This window comes from Hippoglossus hippoglossus, chromosome 9 (assembly GCF_009819705.1).
Source record: "Hippoglossus hippoglossus isolate fHipHip1 chromosome 9, fHipHip1.pri, whole genome shotgun sequence".
Lineage (NCBI taxonomy): Eukaryota > Metazoa > Chordata > Actinopteri > Pleuronectiformes > Pleuronectidae > Hippoglossus > Hippoglossus hippoglossus.
The window spans coordinates 26217759-26237903 of NC_047159.1; the positions used below are offsets into that span (position 1 = coordinate 26217759).

The window sequence follows — 20145 nt, forward strand, 5'->3', positions numbered from 1 at the left end:
TTGACAAGTAAAAAAATGTTTTATTGTAACTGCTACATTACAATCAGAACTATAGTACAAATTGTGTATAAAATATACACATAAAAAAACATTTCTTACATTAAGTGGCTCAGATGCAGGAGCTTTGTTCCAACTCAGCACCGTCGTTACTGAGAATATAGACGTCTCCTTCCCTTAATGATCATCCAGTATTTTCTGCCAATCTTTGAAAAAAAGGCCGCCTGTGTGCATCATATCCGTGTTGTCAAAGGTGGACAACACTGCTGGGATGTGTATGATGAGCCAGTATGTGCTTGATGGGTAAACTCCACACATACAATATGGCCACTACATACAAAATGTGACAGCACATACTATATACATCAGTCTCTGTCTGGCGACTGGCCTCTCAGCTTGAGGGGGCGATGTTACAGTGAGCACAGCAGGGGCAGCAGTGGAGTGAGTCATGAATGAAGATATCACACTCCAGACAGAACACACTGTGACAGGATGGACAGTTGAATACCTAGAAATATGGGGACCGAGAGGAAGACCGGGCAGTTAGAGATGGAAAGAGGGATTGAAATTGTGATAAATAGTATTTGTGTGATTATTTCCTCCCTAAATTTCAATTATCTGTGTATATTTCTAATCAAAACATAAATCAATCAGTGATCCACCAGTAACCCCTGAGCAAGACTGTCCTGGAACATGTTACTTTTTAACTGTAACATGTCTAAACTCAGCTTTTATTTTACAAGCTGAATAGAACTTTCTGTGACAAGTAAACTGAACTACCCATGATTGTTAGGAAAATAAATACTTAACAGAATTAAACTGTTCAGCGGTGTAGTTGTGCCATATGGTTACAGTGTATAATATATACATCAGTGCAGTTGTCACTGTGCCACTAACTACGAAAACTGTCAGAGTACATAGATCAAAGTATTTATATACATTATTGGTATAACAGTATAAACAGTGAATAGTATTCAGCTAATATACTTACACTTTTATCCTTTAACTTCCCTTGACAAGCTTTACAGAACCTGAAACCAAATCACAACAGATTTAGATCATAGACTCTGTATTATGATGAAGTGTCTCCATTTCCTCCCACTACCCATAAATGAAGCCAGAATAAATATAAACACTGCAATCTCGCACATTTGAAGACAGTCTGCACAGTAGCGATCTGGGATGGAGCAACTATGACAACTTCCCGCCGATACACACACTCGACTAATCGTAAGTTGGTCTCAGCTTTCAGTCATCCACTCAGGAGTAGTCTGCTGTGTCTCATGTGAGACAGGTTGGACTGAATGAATGTATATACATACTGTATATATGCAACATTTTTCTTAAAATGTTCCCAAGTTGAACCATCTCAAAACCAGCACTAGCAGCAGGACAGCACTGGCACTAAGTTCTTTGGTGGAGGCAGAGGGATTTAAGACCTATACTGCAGCCAGCCACAGGGGGGCGATCGAGAGGGTTGGGATTTACTTTTGGGGAGTTGTTATGTTGTCCATCTTTACATACAGTCTATGGTTTAGATTCACAGCAGTATGCGTTTGTGAGCGTGTGAGTGTATTAGAGCCACCTGTCTCCTTTGAGCTCCTCCACAGGACTCTCTACAAAGGTCTGGAGAGGGAAGAGGTGGTGGAAGGATCTGGCGAGATGTGGGGCTGACACCAGAGTCAAACCTTGGAGACAATACAAAACATACACACCAGGAACATAATTACATTGAAGTTTGATGCCACAGGAAGAAAATACAAGTTTCATCTGATCGATCTCACACACACACACACACACACACACACACACACACACACACACACACACACACACACACACACACACACACACACACACACACACACAGTGAATCCTCCCTTCAGACGTACCACAGACTTTACACTCCACAGGAAGCTCTGTGTACTTGGCATGGCACTGTGGACAGAAGTACCCTCCCAGAGAGAGACCGGGACCACTGCTGCTGTCCAGATGACTGGGAGACACACAGCAGGAGCAGTTCATTACAAAGACAAGTCATTCTCATACAAGCAGGCCACTCACTGCCCAGGCCTCAAGATTTAAAATCATACCATATCCAACTTACGACATGCTGAATGAAGGCTTGGCATCCTGGTCAGTCAGAGCAGCGATAGTGTGCTGAGGAAAACCTGAGCCAAACACAGGATTCTAATTAAGGGGGTCTGAGACAAATATTCTGGAGATGCTTTCACAGTCATGAATAAGCTTAATACTTTAATGAGGAACATGAATCCCCTGAATGCATATACTTTACCTTCCCTGTCGAAATTCACAAATTTGTATTGGTGTTGGTGTAAAAGTTAATTACTAATTGTTCAAAAACACTTTACTGCAATTTCTTTTCAAATTAATTATTTCAAAAATCTAACCAATTCTAGCTCCCAGGGAATAAGGGATGTGTCTCCAGACTTCAAATTATATGGTTGATGTTATTCAGCATTTCTACTACGTTTACATGGAAACATTTAGCATTTTGCAGCATCGACATAGGGCAGTTACCAACAGCTTCATAACACATGTCATATAAAGCAGTTGTAGCACCCAAAATGGAAAAAATGTATGGCTATTTCTGGTTGGGGTTTTAAAAATGTTCAACATAATGAAGGGAGTCATAATCCGGCTATGCTCTGTAACATGTTTATGAATGAAATATTCTATTAGCAACTCATGTAAACACCATAGTAAAAATAATGTCCTATTGTGAATAAGGTCAGCAGTCGGAATATTGGTGTCCAAGTAAATGTATTCAGTGTCAGTACGGCCCTATTGGGCACTGAAACTGAACACAGCCATCAATGTTAAGTCTGTGTGACTTCTCTACCTGATCTTGGTGCCAAGTCCATTGGTTTGTACTGAGGACAGGTTCACAAATATATAGCTCCATTAAATATAGACTCTACTTTCATAAAACAGCTAGACACTGTAGTAACAAATATTACTCTAACAGGAAGAAACACTGCTTTTGTTTGGAACTATTTTCATTGGCACATTAATCCACGTTCAGCAACTCTAATGGAAATTCGGTGCAGCAGGTCGCTGGATGTGCTGTTAGATTTGCTGTTATTTAACACTTGGTCACTCTGACGTTATTTACATTTCAATGGAAATAGCATCTGTATACTGACCCATGCGTATTAAAGAGCATTCAGATGAGGAGCTGGCTGGGGGCGGTTTGATGTGCATTATCAGAAGCTCTTTGAAGTGACTCTCGTCCAGGATAACGTGGTATAAGCCGCCCGTCTCCCTGGTCAACACCGTGCACACCCGGACCTCTGCCGACAGGCCGATTACCGACACCCGCACCTTCAGAGACTTCAGGGTCTGACCAGGGGGGGGACACGGCCGTACATGAAGGAAAAGCAGACCAGAAACACATGTCAGATATACATTACACTTAGCAGCTGAAATGCTTTAACAACTACTGACTGGACACTGATGACCGTGCACCTCATTGGTAAGGGTGTGACTTCACCTTGATGAGTTCATAGATGTTGGCTGGGTCACATGTGGTGAGGCTGCTAAGGATTATAAGGATCTCCCGGCTGGTGTGTCCAGGCATGTGCCTTCAGACAAAGACAGGAACGAGCTCAGTGACACTCAGTAACATTACAGAGGGCTGTGTAAGACAAACACTGCAGAACCTACTTGAGGGACTGTATGGCCAGGTTGAGAGAGTTGTACAGGGACGGCTCTCCGACACACACAGTGTCCACGGCTTTCTTCAGAGCAGAAATGTGTTTCTTCGGGTTTCCTGGTGGTGAAACAAGACGACACATCACAGTAAAGAGTGTGGCTTAATCTGGACGGAGCTGTTTATAAAGATAGAGACACATGGATCATTTATGACATTGTTCTCTGTTGCCGTTACAACTGGTTTAAATTACAAATTCTAACAATGTTAACTTGCCCCTGTGGTTTTAAATGATAAAGTAAAATAATTTTCATCATTCTGTGAAGGGAGCTCAAGATGGAAAAATTATGCATTTTAAATATTAACCAACAATAAGAACATGATTAACAGTTCATATAACCCTCACCTGTCAGGTCAGTCAACTTCTCAGCCCTTTTATTCTTTGTGGTGATAATGCCCATCTGAGGACACAGAATACACACTGGTTTATTAAAGCAGTAACATTCTTTGATGACATTAATACTCACACACTGCCACACACACACACACTGCCACACACACACACACTGCCACACACACACACACTGCCACACACACACACACACACACACACACACACACACACACACACACACACACACACACACACACACACACACACACACACACACACACACAAGAGGGATTACTGTATAATAATAATAATAATTTCAAAGTATACAGAGTATTCTGCATTTGTGTGAGTGAGATGCCAGTTGACGACAGGCAGTCAAGGTCACAGATGATATTCTATATTTTATTGCCTTTTTTCCCCAAATACCAGAAATAAGCAAATGTACATGGTATGATAACCATCAATTTTCATACCATGGTATAAAGTAAAAGTGGGATACTGCTGCAATACTGAATACAAATTCCAATCAAAAATTAAGAGAGGTCAGAAATATCTTCAGATTGAATGTGTGGTTCAACCATTATTGCATACTAATGTCTACAGAACAATGAAAGGAGAGAAGATATCTCATCTGCATCTGTGCGGACACGTTGGTCAAAACTAGTTATGAGTGCCGTAGCAAGTTTTCCAATAAACTCACCTCAACCTGTCACGTTAAAAAAAGAGCTGAATGGATTTAAGTGTGAAGTCTCAAAACAGTTCAGTGCAAAATAACTCATGACTGAACAAACAAACCTGACTGATGGGGTTTTGGTCGAAATACTCATCCACAAAAGCTTCCATCAGCTGCAGAGGAAAGGAGAGAGGGGGTTCTGCTTTACAGATCATCACATTGCATGACTGGTATTGTACAGTGTGATCGTTCTGCTACATATATTTACCTTTAGAGTCGCGGTGAGGCGGTTAGGTCTCAAGTCATGGTCTTCCATACTTCTTGAACAGTCAATCACCACATAGAGGTGACGCATCTAGAGCACAGGACATCCTTTAACAGCTTCTTCTCAAAGCAGAGTTGCTTTACACAACTTTAAACAAAAGTGGAATTGGGAATATTGGTCCTTACAAATATGTATAATTAATTTTGCAGCGCTACTGTCACCATGTTGACATGAGATTTAAGAGAACTTGGGGATTAGAACCATTAAGATAATAAGTGAAGTGATAATAAGCTTCTGTAGGAAAGAGGTGGAACTCACTTACCATTCCAAGCCTCACTTGTCCATGGCTTTCAATCAGCCTATGATACAAACAAAGCAGCATATTAGTTAAGAAGTACAATAGCCTTCTATAGAATCAATCAATCAATCAATCAATCAATGAAGAGCTCATGTATAACAATAAATACAGCAGCAAGGGGAAACATTCCACTTAAATTACATACCTGCATAAGTGCAATACACATTATGATACAGTGCTTGAGTTCATCTCCATCAGGAGAAAATAGAAATATTTACATCACAGCAAAGAAGAATTGAAAACGTAATTTTAACTAAATGTGTTTGAAGTCTCGAGCACACACACACACCTTTTCCTTTTGGACTGGAACAGGATCTCTTCCACTGTGGCTTTAAGTGAGCCAGATTCATCCTCCTTCAGAACCTCCCTGTAAGAGAAACATACAGTCACAGAGCATGTTATTAGGAACATCCGTACACTACATCTTATTCATGCAATTGTACAAGTAAGCCAATTAGGCGGCAGAGCAACTCATGCAGACAGGAGCTACAATTAATGTCCATCTCAAATATCAAAATGGGGGGAAAACAGCATCTCAGTGACTTTGACTTTTTCAGGCGAGCTGGTGTGAGTGTTTCTGAATCTGCTGATCTGTGATTTTCACACACAACAATCTCTACAGGTTTTACTCAGACACCCAACCTGCCTCCTGTCAACAGCCCAGACTGCTGGTTGATACACTTTGTTGCCTTAACACCAATCAGTCATGGTTTGAATGTCACAGGGTATTTGAGTGTTGTTACTGACCATGTTCATCCCTTTATGGTCACACTTCATTAAATGACTACTTCCTGCAGTATAATGCTCCATGTCACAAAGTAAAAGTCTCAAACTGAGTGTTATGAACATCACAGTGAGATCAGTGACCTAAAACCTTTGGCATGGTGTAGAACAGCACATTGGAATCATGAATGTGCAGAAACTACATAATGTTGAATCTCAAATAAGGTTTCCAACATCCAGAGCAAAAGGAGGAAGTACTAATGTGGTGTTTCAAATAAAGTGGCTGATCAATGTCAGCTGCAATGTTGCACCCATGACAACAAATATCTCAAGTTGAATGTCTCTTAGTATAACAGTCTTACCATGTCCTCTCGTAGCCTCCTTCCCAGCGCTTCGCTCTCTCTGGTTCTTCATCCATTATGTCTCCAGGCACGAAAGTCAATACACGATATCAGGCAAATAACTGAGGAACAACAGCTTCACATTAGTACACACGAGTCCACTAGACAGAGTATGAACACACCTATCTCTGATTTTAACAACACGCTGCCTCTAAAGCTGGTGAGTCTCAGAGGACAGAAAGAAAAACAGACAAAGCCTTACTCAACATTAAGTATATGTCATTATTTTAAATGAAATATTACACGAGTCAAATCATTTGTTGGTTACAAGTGACAACGACAAGTCTGCACCTCTGACAACCGCTAAGCTAACAGCTAACTGCTCTGTTGACGGACGTTGCTTGAGGTTGTTCATGTAATTAAATGAACTAACATAGAGTTTTAACACGTACGAATCTTGAGGGTTAGTATCTTTTTCTATCGTGTGTGATACCGATTCATAACTAACTACAACAACAGTACCTTGAATTACAGGCGGTGCAACTCAGTTATCCTCCGGAAGGAAACAAGCTGTCGAGAAAAAAAGAAATCAGTTCCGCTCATAGGTTTCCGCTCGCTTCTTGTTCTTCTTTGTGTTTTTTGACGAGTTGCAATAAAACTTGTGCATACCGCCACCTACTGTACCAGAGTGTGTAGAACAGGATTCACTACAGATTAGTCTGTAATAATGTAAAAAAAATAGAAAAATTATATTCAACTGAACAATCAGGTCGAACTAAGACTCATGTTACTGTTCTCTGAGTTTCCCAAACAAATCTTCATCCACCATCGTCCACAGCCTCTCACCCTTTGTTCTTCATTATATTGACTCAGTATTTTCAGTCTCCACACCAGCTTCTAAAAACCTTAATTATTTCACTCTATGTGCTCTATAGTATGTTCTGCCCTCACTGCTGTCATCTCACAATGTTCCAGTATTCCAGTATGCTTCATGTTGGTTGATCTTATCCATATCCTGTCTGCAGATTCATTATTAATCCTGACTTAATTCGACATGTACTCTCCACACATGGATTCTAAATAGACACTGACTCAATAGTGTGTAAACCAGCAGGACAGCTGCAGAGCCAGGACACAGCACAACATTGTCACGTCTCTGCTTCCACCCACTGAAGACCAACAGTCATTGCCATCACTGTATAAGCTGTACAAACCGATCAGCTGGAATTGCTCCCTAAATGTTAAATATTGGAATTTAGACTCCTGTTCCTATACAGTATGATTATCGTGATTATTTGAGCTGCTAGTCAATATCTGTAAGTAGCGATAAAAATGATCATTTGTATACTGGTTTGCAGAGTATCCTATTTTGCTCTTCACCCAATCTTCCTTTTAGCTCAATGACAATACCAATTTTAAGTAAGATTTGGCTCCTGATGGCTTTTAAATAAACATCATTTACTGATCTTTCTTCTGTTGTGACCTCTTTAGGACCATTGCCATCATAAACACTGACCTTGTTAGGACCAGTAGTCCTCATGGGGACCAAAGCTCAGTCCTAATGAGGCAGAACTTCACTTCTGAGGGCCTGGTTAAGGTTTGGTATGAGGTTTTGGTTAGGATGTCCTCAATGCAAAGCCCCAATAAGAAAACCTATACGTGTGGTTCAGGTTTACTCTGTCAATCCCCTCCTTCTCTCTCTCCCTCTCTTGTAAATGTGACAACGTTAACTCTGAAAATCTGGAAGCCATATGAAAAACATTTCACCACCACTATGTATATTGGCAGAGCTCTTACCCAACATGTTAGCTTAATACTTTATCTGTATACAACTAGTCTGTGCATCCTCTAGCACTGAAACTCTTTTCTGTCAAAGTTCAGTGAGCTGCATTAAGTGGCATTGGCAGTGAAGTATTGAATCCACATACTCTTTCCAAACATTTTTGAGACCCTATGGTGGCCTTCAGGCAACATGAAGTTCGCTTTATCTAATCTGAGCTACTGTAGAAACATGGCGGTGCAATATGGTGGATTCTGTGGAAAAGGCCCGGTTCCTGATTTGGATATAAAGGTCTAATTTCAAGGAAAACATTACTATGAATAATTCATAAAAGCACATTGTCAATAATATCTCCTGTCAAGTAACTATGTAGCATAATGGAGGTGTAACCTGATTCTGGAATCCTTAAGAATTCTCCTTCACATCTTACTTTCACCTCAGGATTTTTTCCATTGATGTCAAGAAAAAGTGTTTAGGGAAGGATATAGGATGTAATTTTTTGACCTATTTGAACGCAGCCTGTGTCTTCCTCCTAAAATTGTGATCCACTCCACCCTCACTGTAATGGTGGTAGCATTCCAGCACCAGCTGAATGCAAGTCCTCCGAGCACTGATTTTATTATATCTACCACATCACAGTGACACCTGAAATTCTGTGGAAACGCAGTAATACAACAATCTCCTTTATACCACCAACTTATACACATGATGTACAGATCAAAGAAACCTGCATGATTTTATGAATGGACAATGACTGAAATCAGTGCTCCATCAGCACTTTCCATAACTTAAAAAGTCTGTTAAAAGCTGATGAGCTCTGCACCAACTGATTTTAACATTTAACTGATGGTCCCCATGACTGGCTTTTATTTCAATAGACAAACATGTAAACTTGTGTTGTGTCTTGTACGCTCTTCAGTGTGTAACCTTGTATGTTACAGTACTCAGAGTACGTGAATTAACTTGAAGTTGATATCAATCAAATGGACATGTTTGAACTGTCCACTGTTCCTTTGAAATAAATTAAATGAATAAAATTTATTAAAAAATATATATTGACAAAGTGAAATAGTTAGAGGGAGGAAGGAATTTATTGACTTTTGAATAAAATGAGCTGAAGTACATTAGAAGTAGAATGTCCGACATGTTGTTTACACACCCTAAAAGAAAGGACTCAGTTACATTTGGGGGATTCCATTTGAGAACCGAGGTTTCCTCATTTACATAAAACAGCAAAAATAAGTACAGAAAAGCTCTTTATACAACAATTTAAAATATTTGCAAAGATAAAAAATTAACATAATTTACAAAGGGTGGTCAGTGACTTCATATCACACAAATTCATGTCTAAGCTGCACATTCATTGTACAGGAAAGTATCAAACATGATTTTTTAAAAAGCTATAAAAGAAGCACAATAACTGCTTCACTAGTACTGAAACAAAAACATTTCACATCACATCCCTCATTTTCTAACTTCAGGAGATATTCACACCTTAATTGTTCCTTAAAATAGTTTTTCATGAGAAACTTACAGAGGTTAAGAACCTTCAAAGTCGATAGATATCTATAAAAAAAAATAAACATCAATATTTCCTTCACCTACTTGTCTCTGAAAAAGTTCCATGGCTCGATACAGATGTAATATAAAGCAACAGGCTTTTCACTATAACAATCACATATCGGTTTAGTGACAGATTAGTCACTTTCCCTTTGTGAATGGGTCAGCGGTGAAGGTTCATGGTCGTCGGTCATAGTCACTGATCTTCCTCTTGATGTGCGACAGTTTGGACCTGAGATATTTACACCTCTTCTTCTTTATCTGGTAGTCTGGGGTCTGCGGAGGATAGAAAAGAATTCAAGCAATTAAATATTTTTCTCTATTTCCAGAGGACTGTATTATACTGTAAAGAACAGCACTGTGTGTACATTACCTTCTTGTGATTCTTCAGTCTGGTGTATTTATTCATGGCATCCTGAGATAAGGACGACAGCGGGTTAACAATCTGACCAATCAGAGGACTCCACCATCCCATTCATACTAACATTTCTCAGCCTTTTCTAACCCTTGACCAAATTTTCAGTCCAAATATTAAATGAAATTGTATTTGTTATTGCACCAGACCACAACATATATTCTCTCAAGGCACTTTACATAGTAAGGTCTAAATCTGGCTATGACAGTATGCCACTCTTACTGTATTTTCAGTCATGATCGGCGAAACACTGAATCAGGGAATTCAGTTAACTATAAACTCATTTGGTTTGCCATGGTAGTATGTGTGAATTTCTGATTCAGTAAGGTGCACGTTTAAGTCCTTCTTTGTTTACTGTTAGCTCAATAGCTTTGAGCAAAGCCAAACATCATCGAATTGTGGCTTGTTCAAGCACATTGTGTTCTTCACATAAGCTTAGACAATTCAAATTCTTAACACATTGTCATATTTATTGTTACTATTGTTGTAAGTGAGAAGTTTATTTTAAAAAAAGGTGTTAGGGTTAGTACTGACAGGACAGGGGCACTTCAGGGGTCAATCAGAATCAACTAGGGCCAGTGCCCAACTGACCCCATCCCTGGATGCCCTGCCACTGTCCGTTAATAGGCATAAAAACATTTGGTACATTTTTGTGAATCAGCTGAAGTACCCATGTTCATCATATTAAAAAAAAAAATCTGTAAAACATTAAAACATTTCTGATTCTGGAACATTTAATCAAAAAGGCTAAATGTACTTTGTAGTTCTAGGTTAATGATTAAAAAGAACCCAAAACTCACTTTCAGACGCATATGGACCGTTTTCCTACAATTGTTCTCATTATTATTTGAATTTCTTAAATGTGTCTAAACCTATTCTATTTGTAATCATAACCACACATCGTACACAGAGGGGTGGAATAGTCATCATCACTTTAAAGACACAAAACTGTCACGTCACCACTCACCAAGAACTGTGGACTGCCCTCAGGCTGTCGGTCGAGCTCTCTGTTCAGGTGGGCCAGGTCCTGGTTTATGTTGTCCAGCTCAGACTGCAGGTCCTTGTACTCCTGGTGATCCCGGTCAAACTCCCGCTTGTAGGTCAGACGTTCTTGCTCATCCACAATGGAAGGAAACAACCTTCAGACGAGAACAGAATGAAATTAACCCACATGGTAATAAGTTATTAGCCTCCAGTAGGGCCTCTAACAGATACATTTGGCAGTGCACACAAGATGGATTTATGGTATAGCAACACAAATGTCATAATCATTACAATTGTTGGCTAACAGATCCCTTCATACTCACGTGCTGAAGTCCTCCTCCTCCAGGTCATCTCCAGACTCTGCACCAGTGTCATAGTCCTTCAGCCGGGGCTTCAGGTTTCCCACAGAGCTGCTTATGTCCGAATCTCTGTGAACAGAATTATTGATTTTATTTATACATGTTTGTTGCAGCCTTGTCAGGTACCTCTTGGTTCACATGCCGACCCACTCCTAGGTCCCCTGGCGGCAGGAGGGCTGTAGACGGTGCTGTCAACATGGCCCTCCACTTCATCCTACAGCACCTGGACTCTTCAGGATACTACGCTAGGATCCTGATTTGGGAATTAAGCTCTGCCTATAACATTATCGAAGTGGGTCTGTTGGAGGAAGGGAAGGATGAAGGAAAGCTGTCCCAGCTGAGTGTGACTCCACCTGCCTCCATCTTAATCATACTAAACTTAATTGAGCTTAGTCCTAGACTGCTTATACGTGGAGACTGTGTTCACTGTAGGGCTGTCAAACAATATACATGAGCAGTACCTTACTATTTTTCAGACGGTATACTGAGTAAACCATCAGCACAGTGTAAATATATTCATATTTAACTGAAGGAAGTCTGCAAACAAACAACAGGCACTTGTGAGGTGTACTGTGAGATGCACAGCTTACCCTGGCAGGTAGAGAGGCTTGTTGTCCAGTCGGTCCAGATAGTCTCTGGAACCCCCAACTTTGTCATTATAGTCATTCAACATTATCTCTGGGTCACCAGTCACATTGTTCACCTGAAGCATCAGAAATTTTTCATCAGTATTAGTTACTGCCGATATAACAGTGTATATACAGTGTACAACAAAAATGTCCCAAAGTTAATGTTACATTACAATTTATGTCCATTTAATACAATTTGATCTTTTTCTAAAGCAAGATGAGCATGGACAAATAATCAACATGATAATAGCTTTCACTTTTTCTTCTTTACACATGATTTTTTGCAGTGTGCTTGTCATGTTGGAGGCTGCCTGTTTTTAGCGCAGTTCCACACAAATATGCTTTACACCAACTGAGCCAAATGATTTATTTTGGTTTCACATGTATTTGCTGCCAATCGTCATCAGGCCTCTTTTCATGTTCTTTGACAAAATTGAATCTTGCAGTTTTGCACATACAGGTTGAGGTTACCTGATGTGCATTGTCTGATCGGTCACTAAAACCACAGATGTCCACAGATAACCATTGTGCGATGGCTAGTCTGAAGCAACTGTGTTTTACTTTATGTCCTGATTTTTCTTCAAACCTCACAATGTCTCAAAAAAATTTGTATGTACTTATTCAGGCAGCTCCTCACCTCATCCTGTCATTCCACTAAATTGAAAACCTCCTTTCCTGAGGTCTCATTTTGTTTTGACAAAAACCTTTTTTGATTTGTAGGACTAAAATTCAATAAACAGAGTCCGTGAAGTTTTGAAAATGAGCATAGTCGGATTGTCTTATCGCAGCAGTTGTCTTTTCCGAAGTTTTAACAAATTCCCCTTCCTTGACCTCATGATTTGTTTCAATTGTCTCGACAGAAAATGAACTTCTTTTTCCTCTTCAAACTAATATTTTACCTGACTCGAGCTATTTAGTTAGATTTTTCCCCTTGATTTTAGTCATTGTATTACAAAGATAGGTTTTTTGCAACCTACTATTTTCTTGCCTGAGGTTTCGGTCAGGTTTTCCTCAGGCTCCTCTGATACTTGTACTCATTAAGGCAATAGAAACCAGTTCATACCATAAGATAAACACTCAATCAACAAGGACTAACCGGTTTCTCTGCTTTTCCCTGCATGCTTGAAAACTACTGATACCATCATTACCATCAACAGGAAGCCTGAGACAAAGTCCCTCAGCCAGCACTGCTGAAATGTTTGAAAAAGTTCACACACCTGGAATGAAAACTATGTTGGTACGAAACTAGTTTTCAGGTCAACACTTTCATTGGTGCCAATTTCCTAAAAATGCAAACCGTGACTATTTAATTATGGGAAATGTGAGAACACAAGATTTTATTTATGTTAATTTGCACATCCACTCATTAGAATTTAAAGTGTTGTTTAGATATTGTAGTTTTTATTTTTCGAACAAATCATCCTGACAGCACAGCACAAGTAACTTCCAAGACCACACCCAGAAACTGCTAAATGAAACCATCCAACCTGCCCTGTTTGTCACCTGACACACACTACCTGTACTTCTGTCTTTGTAAGGAAACTCATTTACATTAGGCATTCCCTTGCCTCAACCCTCACAACTAAATACCTAAACTCAACCCTTACCATAACCCTGAACATAATCATAACCATGAGGCTAAAGCCTTTGAAGATATGTTAGTACATGAGAACGTGACAAAATGTCCTAATTCCAAAACTGGTCCTTAGAATGTGAAGCCATACAAGTACACAGCAGACAAACACACACTCACCCACTCCCCGACACTGTTGTGTGGAACGTCTGTGATGACCTTCACTTCCTCCCAGAGAATGCGCTCTGGGCCCCAGTGCCTGATCTTCGAGCGAGTCTTGACAGCGAACACCATCAGGATGATGAGACCGACAAACACAAGGAAGCCCAGGACAATGGCGATGGCCTGCAGGAACCAAAGCACTGTATGTTACTGGGGTGAAATTACACTCACTTACATGAATAGTAAATACTATGGGGGTGGAAGAGCACATAGAAATCCATTCAAAATTACAAACTTTTGACATCAGCCTCAAACAGAAATCGATCATTAAAAAACTCAACAACATATCTAAGTGGAAACAAAGTCCTGACTCAGAAAAATCCACAGATGCAGAAGCTGTGATCTGCTACTTGTTATCCGTCACTGATCTTAAGGACATGAGCAGTGTACACCACAGGACTCCTCTTAATCTGTGTGTCCTTCAAAGTCAAGTCAGCAACAGAGACATGTCGTTGAATGTGATGGATTACCTACAGTTTCACCATGACGTTTTACAGTCGTCAGATTGAAAATAATTAAACAGAGTGGCTGGATGAAGCATTCAGAGACACTTTAGATAATTGACTTTAGTGAATAGTTAGCAATGATAATGTGAAAGCACAAGTGATATTTTGTAAGTCTAAAACTTGTAAAAACAACACTGATATTATCTTTTAAGACATTTAGAGTTGCCTAAACCTGATTGAGATTTAACTCTGACATGTGAAGAAACGGTTTCATCATACAGGCAGATTTCAGTAATTCAAGTAAATTTAAAAAAGAAAAATTAGGGATGAACACTTTTGCAGGGTTTGCTTCTCCTAGCAACCTTTTTTTTTTCCTTAAGTGTTTATCAAATATTTTGAAGCAATATTTCTATTTTCATGGTCATTTGTGAATTTAAGTGGGAAAATACTTTTAATTATACAGAATAATCTGCAATATCGGTGATTATCTATTACTGGAGACATTATTGGATTCTTGGTCAAGGAGCTATGAACTACAGCCTGCCCCACAGAACCACAAACCCAAACTCAAAAAAACATAATCAAGTATATCACACCTCTTGAGGCTCCACCACACAGTAATGGTAAAGGTATTGGTTGAGGAAGATGCCCTGGGCCTGGTTCTGTGTCTGGTACTGGGAACACAGCTGGCGAATCTGGCTGGAGTAGACAGACCCCGTGGACTGAGCTGTTGGGTTCACGGCTACCAGGTACACAATAGTGGCAATGATCATCAGAAACGCTAAGATGGCGCAGATGATGATGGTTGCTAGGTAGAACTTTGCTGAGCGGGCAGCATTTTGCCTCGAGACAACCAACACAAATATAATGAGCACAGCTATAAAGGTAATGGCTGAAATTGCGATGATGAAGCCTTTGCCAGTCTTGGGATCCATTTGTGTTCCTCCATAGGAACTGCCACTGCCAGCACCGCCGCCTCCATATGAGCTTCCGTAATTGCCGCCATAGGAGCTGCCATATGAACCGCCATACGAGCTACCGTATGTGCCGCCACCACCACCACCACCATAACCTGGCATCAAGCCAGCTCCACCTCCAAGACCCATGAGACCCATATCGTAGTCCCAGGCCAGCGTGGAGGCCACACAGGCGAACACGGCCACACACATGATGACGATGATGATAGACAATATCTTCATCACACCCGGGGGTGAGGTCCAGCGGTAGAAGTGAAGCATCTTGTCTCCTGGGTAGTAGGAGAAGGCTGGGTTGGACACAAGCTCACTGCGCCTGTGTCTGCTGCTGTGGCTGCAACAAAGGTGGGAGAGAGGAGCTCAATTAGAGTTGTAACGTAACAGAGTGATCCGTCACCTCCTCACTAAAAGTCATGGCAAACACAACATGATATAAATAGAAGGCAGCTATTCCAGTGATACTGGACAAACCTGAAATGACGTGGTGACAACTTACAATACATGTCCTACTGATGATGAAGAAAACATTTTGTTTTAGGGTCATCTATTTCTGACTGATAATTGATGAAGAGGAAAAGTTTTGTGTTAAAGGGATAGTTCACCCAAAAATGAAAATTCACTCCTTATCTACTCACCACTATGCTGATGGTGGGTGGGTGAAGTGTTTGAGTCCACAAAGCACTTTTGGTGTCTCAGGGGTTAAAAGTGTTTGAAGAAGTGGTCATCATTTACTTCAATTGTATTGGATTTGGCTGCAACGCTATTTACCCCTGAAACTCTAAAAGTGTTTTGTGGACTATTCACAAACCCCTCCATCGGCATAGTGGTGAGTAGATATGAGTGAATTAAAAAATTTTTGGGTGAACTATTCCTTTAAGCCCCATGTGAACAGGAGTAAAATTACACTGGGAGGTGGGGAATAATTAAAGTCATTGTTCTGGATGACATTTCAACCATTGCAAAAGTACATGTGTTCTGTAATAGAAATGGTCAGTCAATGGCACAAGCCAAAAGACAATAGCAGTACCTGCTTGCGGCTGACATTACAATGCACATCTGGTAAACTTACAGAGTCCTGCTTTCCTGACTGCTTTAATTGATTACAAATAAGCCTAAATGTTGGTGTTCACGTGTTTTTGTGCATCCGATTAGCAAAAAACACAGCCATCATTTTCATTTCACACAGAGTTGGTTTAAAAAAGTCAAATCAAGCAGCTCCTGCCACAGAGATTCACTTTAAAATACAAGGAGGTCATAACAGAGTTAAATTATTAATGGTGAAAAACAAGGGGTCATTGAATAACACACATGTGCACAGTGACACTAAAAGTAAAAATGTAACTCCTCTCGAGAAAGAAATACAGATTGCATGGGGCTTGAGTTAAAATATGTTTCATGGCCTGTGTGAACAGTAGAGAAATAAGAAATATGTATTTAATGCAAAGTGATATTTTTAAAAAGGCAGAAAATCCTTATATTCAAGAAGCTGAATCAGAATGTGTCATAAACAACCATCCAAATTGTGGGGAATAATTTGTTTGGATTGACTGATTTATTGAGTATCTTTTTCAGTGGTAATGCTGAGCCAGATCAAACAAAATAGAAAAATAAGCCTTCTGCTAAAAGCACTTGTGTGTCGTGTGATTTTATCCTCAGGCTATTTATTCCTCCATTTCTAATGTATACTTGTTGTTCTAATCCATCTGCTGTGATTGATGAGCACTTGGAAAACTCCTGTAGTTTTTAAATGTGCAATGCAAATAAAAGTGACTTGAATTGAAAATGAACACAATGTCTCTGAGCATTTTACCAGTTCAGTATCAGCATAGTAGTGCCTGGCCAAATATGTAAATTCAAAACACATCCTCAAAGGGAATAGAAATCATATTTGCTGGAGCAGTTTAGCTGGACAGAAATGTAATTTTTAGGAGACAGGGTTGTCTGGAAAGAGGAAACAACTATGCTGTGAATGTTGGAGCCCTCAGTTGCTAGAAGAAGAAGAAGAAGAAGAAGAAGAAGAAGAAGAAGAAGAAGCTCAATCTAAAGTGATGTGAATGTCAGTATATCTACAACTGAATTTATTCAAGTGTGTGAGTCTGTTCATGCCTCACATGACAGATCCAATCACAAGTGGATAGCTCTAAGTAGAGGTGTGAATGAACCCAAGACGTATTGAGGACGATCACTCAGACCATAATAAGAAGTGGGACGCATGCGGCCACATTCTTCAGTGTGAACATGAATGTGTCCTGGACCACATTGAAGGACCACCGTCTCTGACCCACAAACCGAAAGTAGTTTTACAATTAACAGTGACCACCACATATTGATCTTCTATTTTTTTCTTTTACTATTTCAAATGAGTCTTGGTCTTTGATCACCGTGTTTATTTGCGTAGATAGCAGGTAAATAAGATCTGATTATAAGTGGTCAGTCCTAGGTGACAGGTGTGAACTCATGTACTTGTAGTAGTAAGGGAAAGATGTGGGTCGACTTACTGTTTACTGCCACCTGCCAGGTATGGGGGGGGGCCATGTTTGTCTCTCGGCATTTTGATATCCAGCTGGCACTCACCTTGTTAAAAAAAACAGAAAACAGAACTGCTGACTTCTGTAAAATGCTAATCATGAGTATCACTGTCACATCAACTGTTGTCATCCTTTGTGTTCTCCATCAAACTCAATACAGTGACAACGAATGCTAATTTTCAGACTATTTGCCGCACATCAAATATCGTTTACATTAATGTCACAATTTTACAAAGCGCTGGAATGTGTTTTCCTGCCCCACAGGCAGCTTTGCTTTCATTTGTAAACACATTTATAGAGAAATGGATTATAGTGTTGCTCAAATTATGTTTGGGTATAGCTTCAAAATGTTCAATATTAGTGCCAATATGACAATATTGATATTAATACTAAAATGAAAGATTTGTAAAACCTAACATTGAGAAATATACAAAGGTTTCTCTGGAAAATCTTTTTTGTTTCTAACAAGAGCCAGAACTTTCATCAAATAATACATTGTCCAAATTGACAAAATTAAGTAAACAATAACTCTAACTGGATTTACAATGCCTGCTTTCAGTGCTTACATTTTTTGATTCTCTGTGCTATACATTTCTGCTGAAAATAAGTTGCTGCAGGACAACACAAAACACAGCAAGTCTTTTACTTATGTGTGGGAAGTAAGAACATTCCACAGAGAGCATGGGGGATGGACCCCTCCATTCAAAACAAATGTTTTGATTTTCATACAATAAGCACAATATAGACAATGTTAACAAAGTCTAAACACTGTATTAAATTGCGACTGAACTGGCTACGGCAAAGAAAAAATGCTCATGTTGTACCTGCCTGCCTATATTCTTATCAAATTATACCCTCAAGAAAAAAGCTTCACACTTGTAGCCTTCAGAAATAGCTTTGTAAATCATTACTTTAAAAATCAAAACAGAATTACTCATATTTTAAATTTATATCCAAAATTTGCCCCAACAATAGAAACACATCCGTTTGATCAACTACTGTAGCACTGTCGACTTACAAATGCGTCTCAGATCATAGTGGCTCACTTGAATTAAATAAACATTTGTACAGAGTCGGAGATTTGGATTTTTCCCTTTGTTTTATAATTTAATAAATCACCGAATTAAGGGGATTTAGAATCTATGGATTTGTGTGATCAAAGTACTTCTGGTTGTTTTTGTGGAGAGACAACAGAAACAGTGACCTTCCTCAGGTATCTGCTGAGGAAGACAGTCATCACAGGTTGTTTGTGGTGAAACAAAGCAGCAGCATGTGGGTGGAGATGTTCTGGCGCACAAACAGAGACTCCCTCACTGCTCAGTTAGTTTCTGTTTACATTTAAAGTGCACAGGGAAACAGACTAAAGACAAACACAGCTTCCAGGCGTTTGTATTTTAAAAAACATCAGTAAAGACGAGAGAGTAAAGAAATGCAGCTAAAACAGTCTTTAAAAACATAAAATGACGCAAACTGCTCAACAAACGCAGAAGAAAATAAAGGCAGGTGAATTTGCGGGGACATTTAATCTAAGAAATGGCGTCGGCCTAATTAAACTTGAGATGTTTTGTAATTTGCTGCTGTTAACGCAAGATTTCACAAAGTACATTTAAAGCTCTTTCATGTCGAATCTCTGTCCCGTTAGTTCGTCTGTGTATCAGACACCAAGGGTTATTTTACTCATACACAGCCTGTACATTTGAAACACACTCACCTGTACACGATGCACCGTCTGATCCTGACACAAACAGAAGCGACGCTGAGCTAAAACACTGAGCGCGCGGCCGCATACTCTGCAGCGCGCACTCGCGGAGTAGAAAAATGACGCGCCTCCAGGTGTGAGCCGGTCACGTGAGCTGTTCCCCAGGTATGACAGGACTAACCTGTCCTCTCTCTCTCTCTGTACCTGCTGTTTTCACCACAGATACAAGGAAAAGGCCTCCATCCATTCATCCATCTATCGATCTACCCACCCACCCACCCATCTATCTTTTTATTTAAAAGAGAGTTGGATGTGATGCAGCTTTAAACTCTATTTGAAAGGCCCAAACCTCATCTTATTTAGATTTTCAAGTAACTTTCCGTCTGTTATATATATTTTTCCAGTATTATCAACTAAATGTTTTCAGTTTACACAAAAAATATTTGCAGTTTGTAAGAAATTAATCAATATGATTGATTTCATAGACAATCTAAAAAGAGTATAAACACTGCTTGTATTAAATTGTGACTGAATTAGCTCAATTTAATGACT

General features: G+C 39.7%; 2 protein-coding genes across 6 annotated transcripts; both read right to left on the reverse strand.

The window, feature by feature from the left end:
* gtf2h2 (general transcription factor IIH, polypeptide 2) lies at positions 1-7054 on the reverse strand. 5 transcript variants are annotated; one of them, XM_034595825.1, is made up of 15 exons: positions 6947-7054; positions 6446-6546; positions 5650-5727; positions 5325-5361; positions 5006-5092; positions 4857-4910; positions 4077-4128; positions 3685-3790; positions 3512-3602; positions 3165-3360; positions 2105-2168; positions 1890-1993; positions 1583-1685; positions 989-1028; positions 1-505 (listed from the first exon to the last, which is right to left on the reverse strand). In XM_034595825.1, the coding sequence occupies exons 2-15, from the start codon at positions 6499-6501 to the stop codon at positions 389-391; spliced, it is 1185 nt and encodes a 394-aa protein (XP_034451716.1). In that variant the 5' UTR covers positions 6502-6546; positions 6947-7054; the 3' UTR covers positions 1-388. The 5 variants fall into 5 exon arrangements, with proteins under 5 accessions (XP_034451716.1, XP_034451715.1, XP_034451717.1 ...); XM_034595824.1 differs by having other exon boundaries at positions 4077-4131; positions 4860-4910; positions 6947-6999; XM_034595826.1 differs by lacking the exon at positions 6947-7054 and adding an exon at positions 6896-6940.
* Positions 7055-9271: 2217 nt separating this feature from the next.
* On the reverse strand, positions 9272-19674 carry oclnb (occludin b). Its single transcript, XM_034595798.1, has 9 exons — positions 19606-19674; positions 17865-17955; positions 14989-15700; positions 13905-14069; positions 12113-12225; positions 11487-11591; positions 11147-11318; positions 10138-10179; positions 9272-10040 (listed from the first exon to the last, which is right to left on the reverse strand). The coding sequence occupies exons 2-9, from the start codon at positions 17915-17917 to the stop codon at positions 9942-9944; spliced, it is 1461 nt and encodes a 486-aa protein (XP_034451689.1). The 5' UTR covers positions 17918-17955; positions 19606-19674; the 3' UTR covers positions 9272-9941.
* Positions 19675-20145: the final 471 nt, after the last annotated feature.

What these genes read in the sequence shown, in the direction of transcription:
- oclnb (XM_034595798.1), bottom strand. Translation starts at nt 17,917, where the DNA reads ATGCCGAGAGACAAACATGGCCCCCCCCCATACCTGGCAGGTGGCAGT. An exon ending in ACAACAGTGTCGGGGAGTGG is followed by an intron (nt 12,226 to 13,904) that starts GTGAGTGTGTGT and finishes CTGATGCTTCAG; the next exon opens with GTGAACAATGTGACTGGTGA. An exon ending in AGGGCAGTCCACAGTTCTTG is followed by an intron (nt 10,180 to 11,146) that starts GTGAGTGGTGAC and finishes TCCTTATCTCAG; the next exon opens with GATGCCATGAATAAATACAC.
- gtf2h2 (XM_034595825.1), bottom strand. Translation starts at nt 6,501, where the DNA reads ATGGATGAAGAACCAGAGAGAGCGAAGCGCTGGGAAGGAGGCTACGAG. An exon ending in GGAGGCTACGAGAGGACATG is followed by an intron (nt 5,728 to 6,445) that starts GTAAGACTGTTA and finishes TTTCTCTTACAG; the next exon opens with GGAGGTTCTGAAGGAGGATG. An exon ending in GCCTCACCGCGACTCTAAAG is followed by an intron (nt 4,911 to 5,005) that starts GTAAATATATGT and finishes TTTCCTCTGCAG; the next exon opens with CTGATGGAAGCTTTTGTGGA.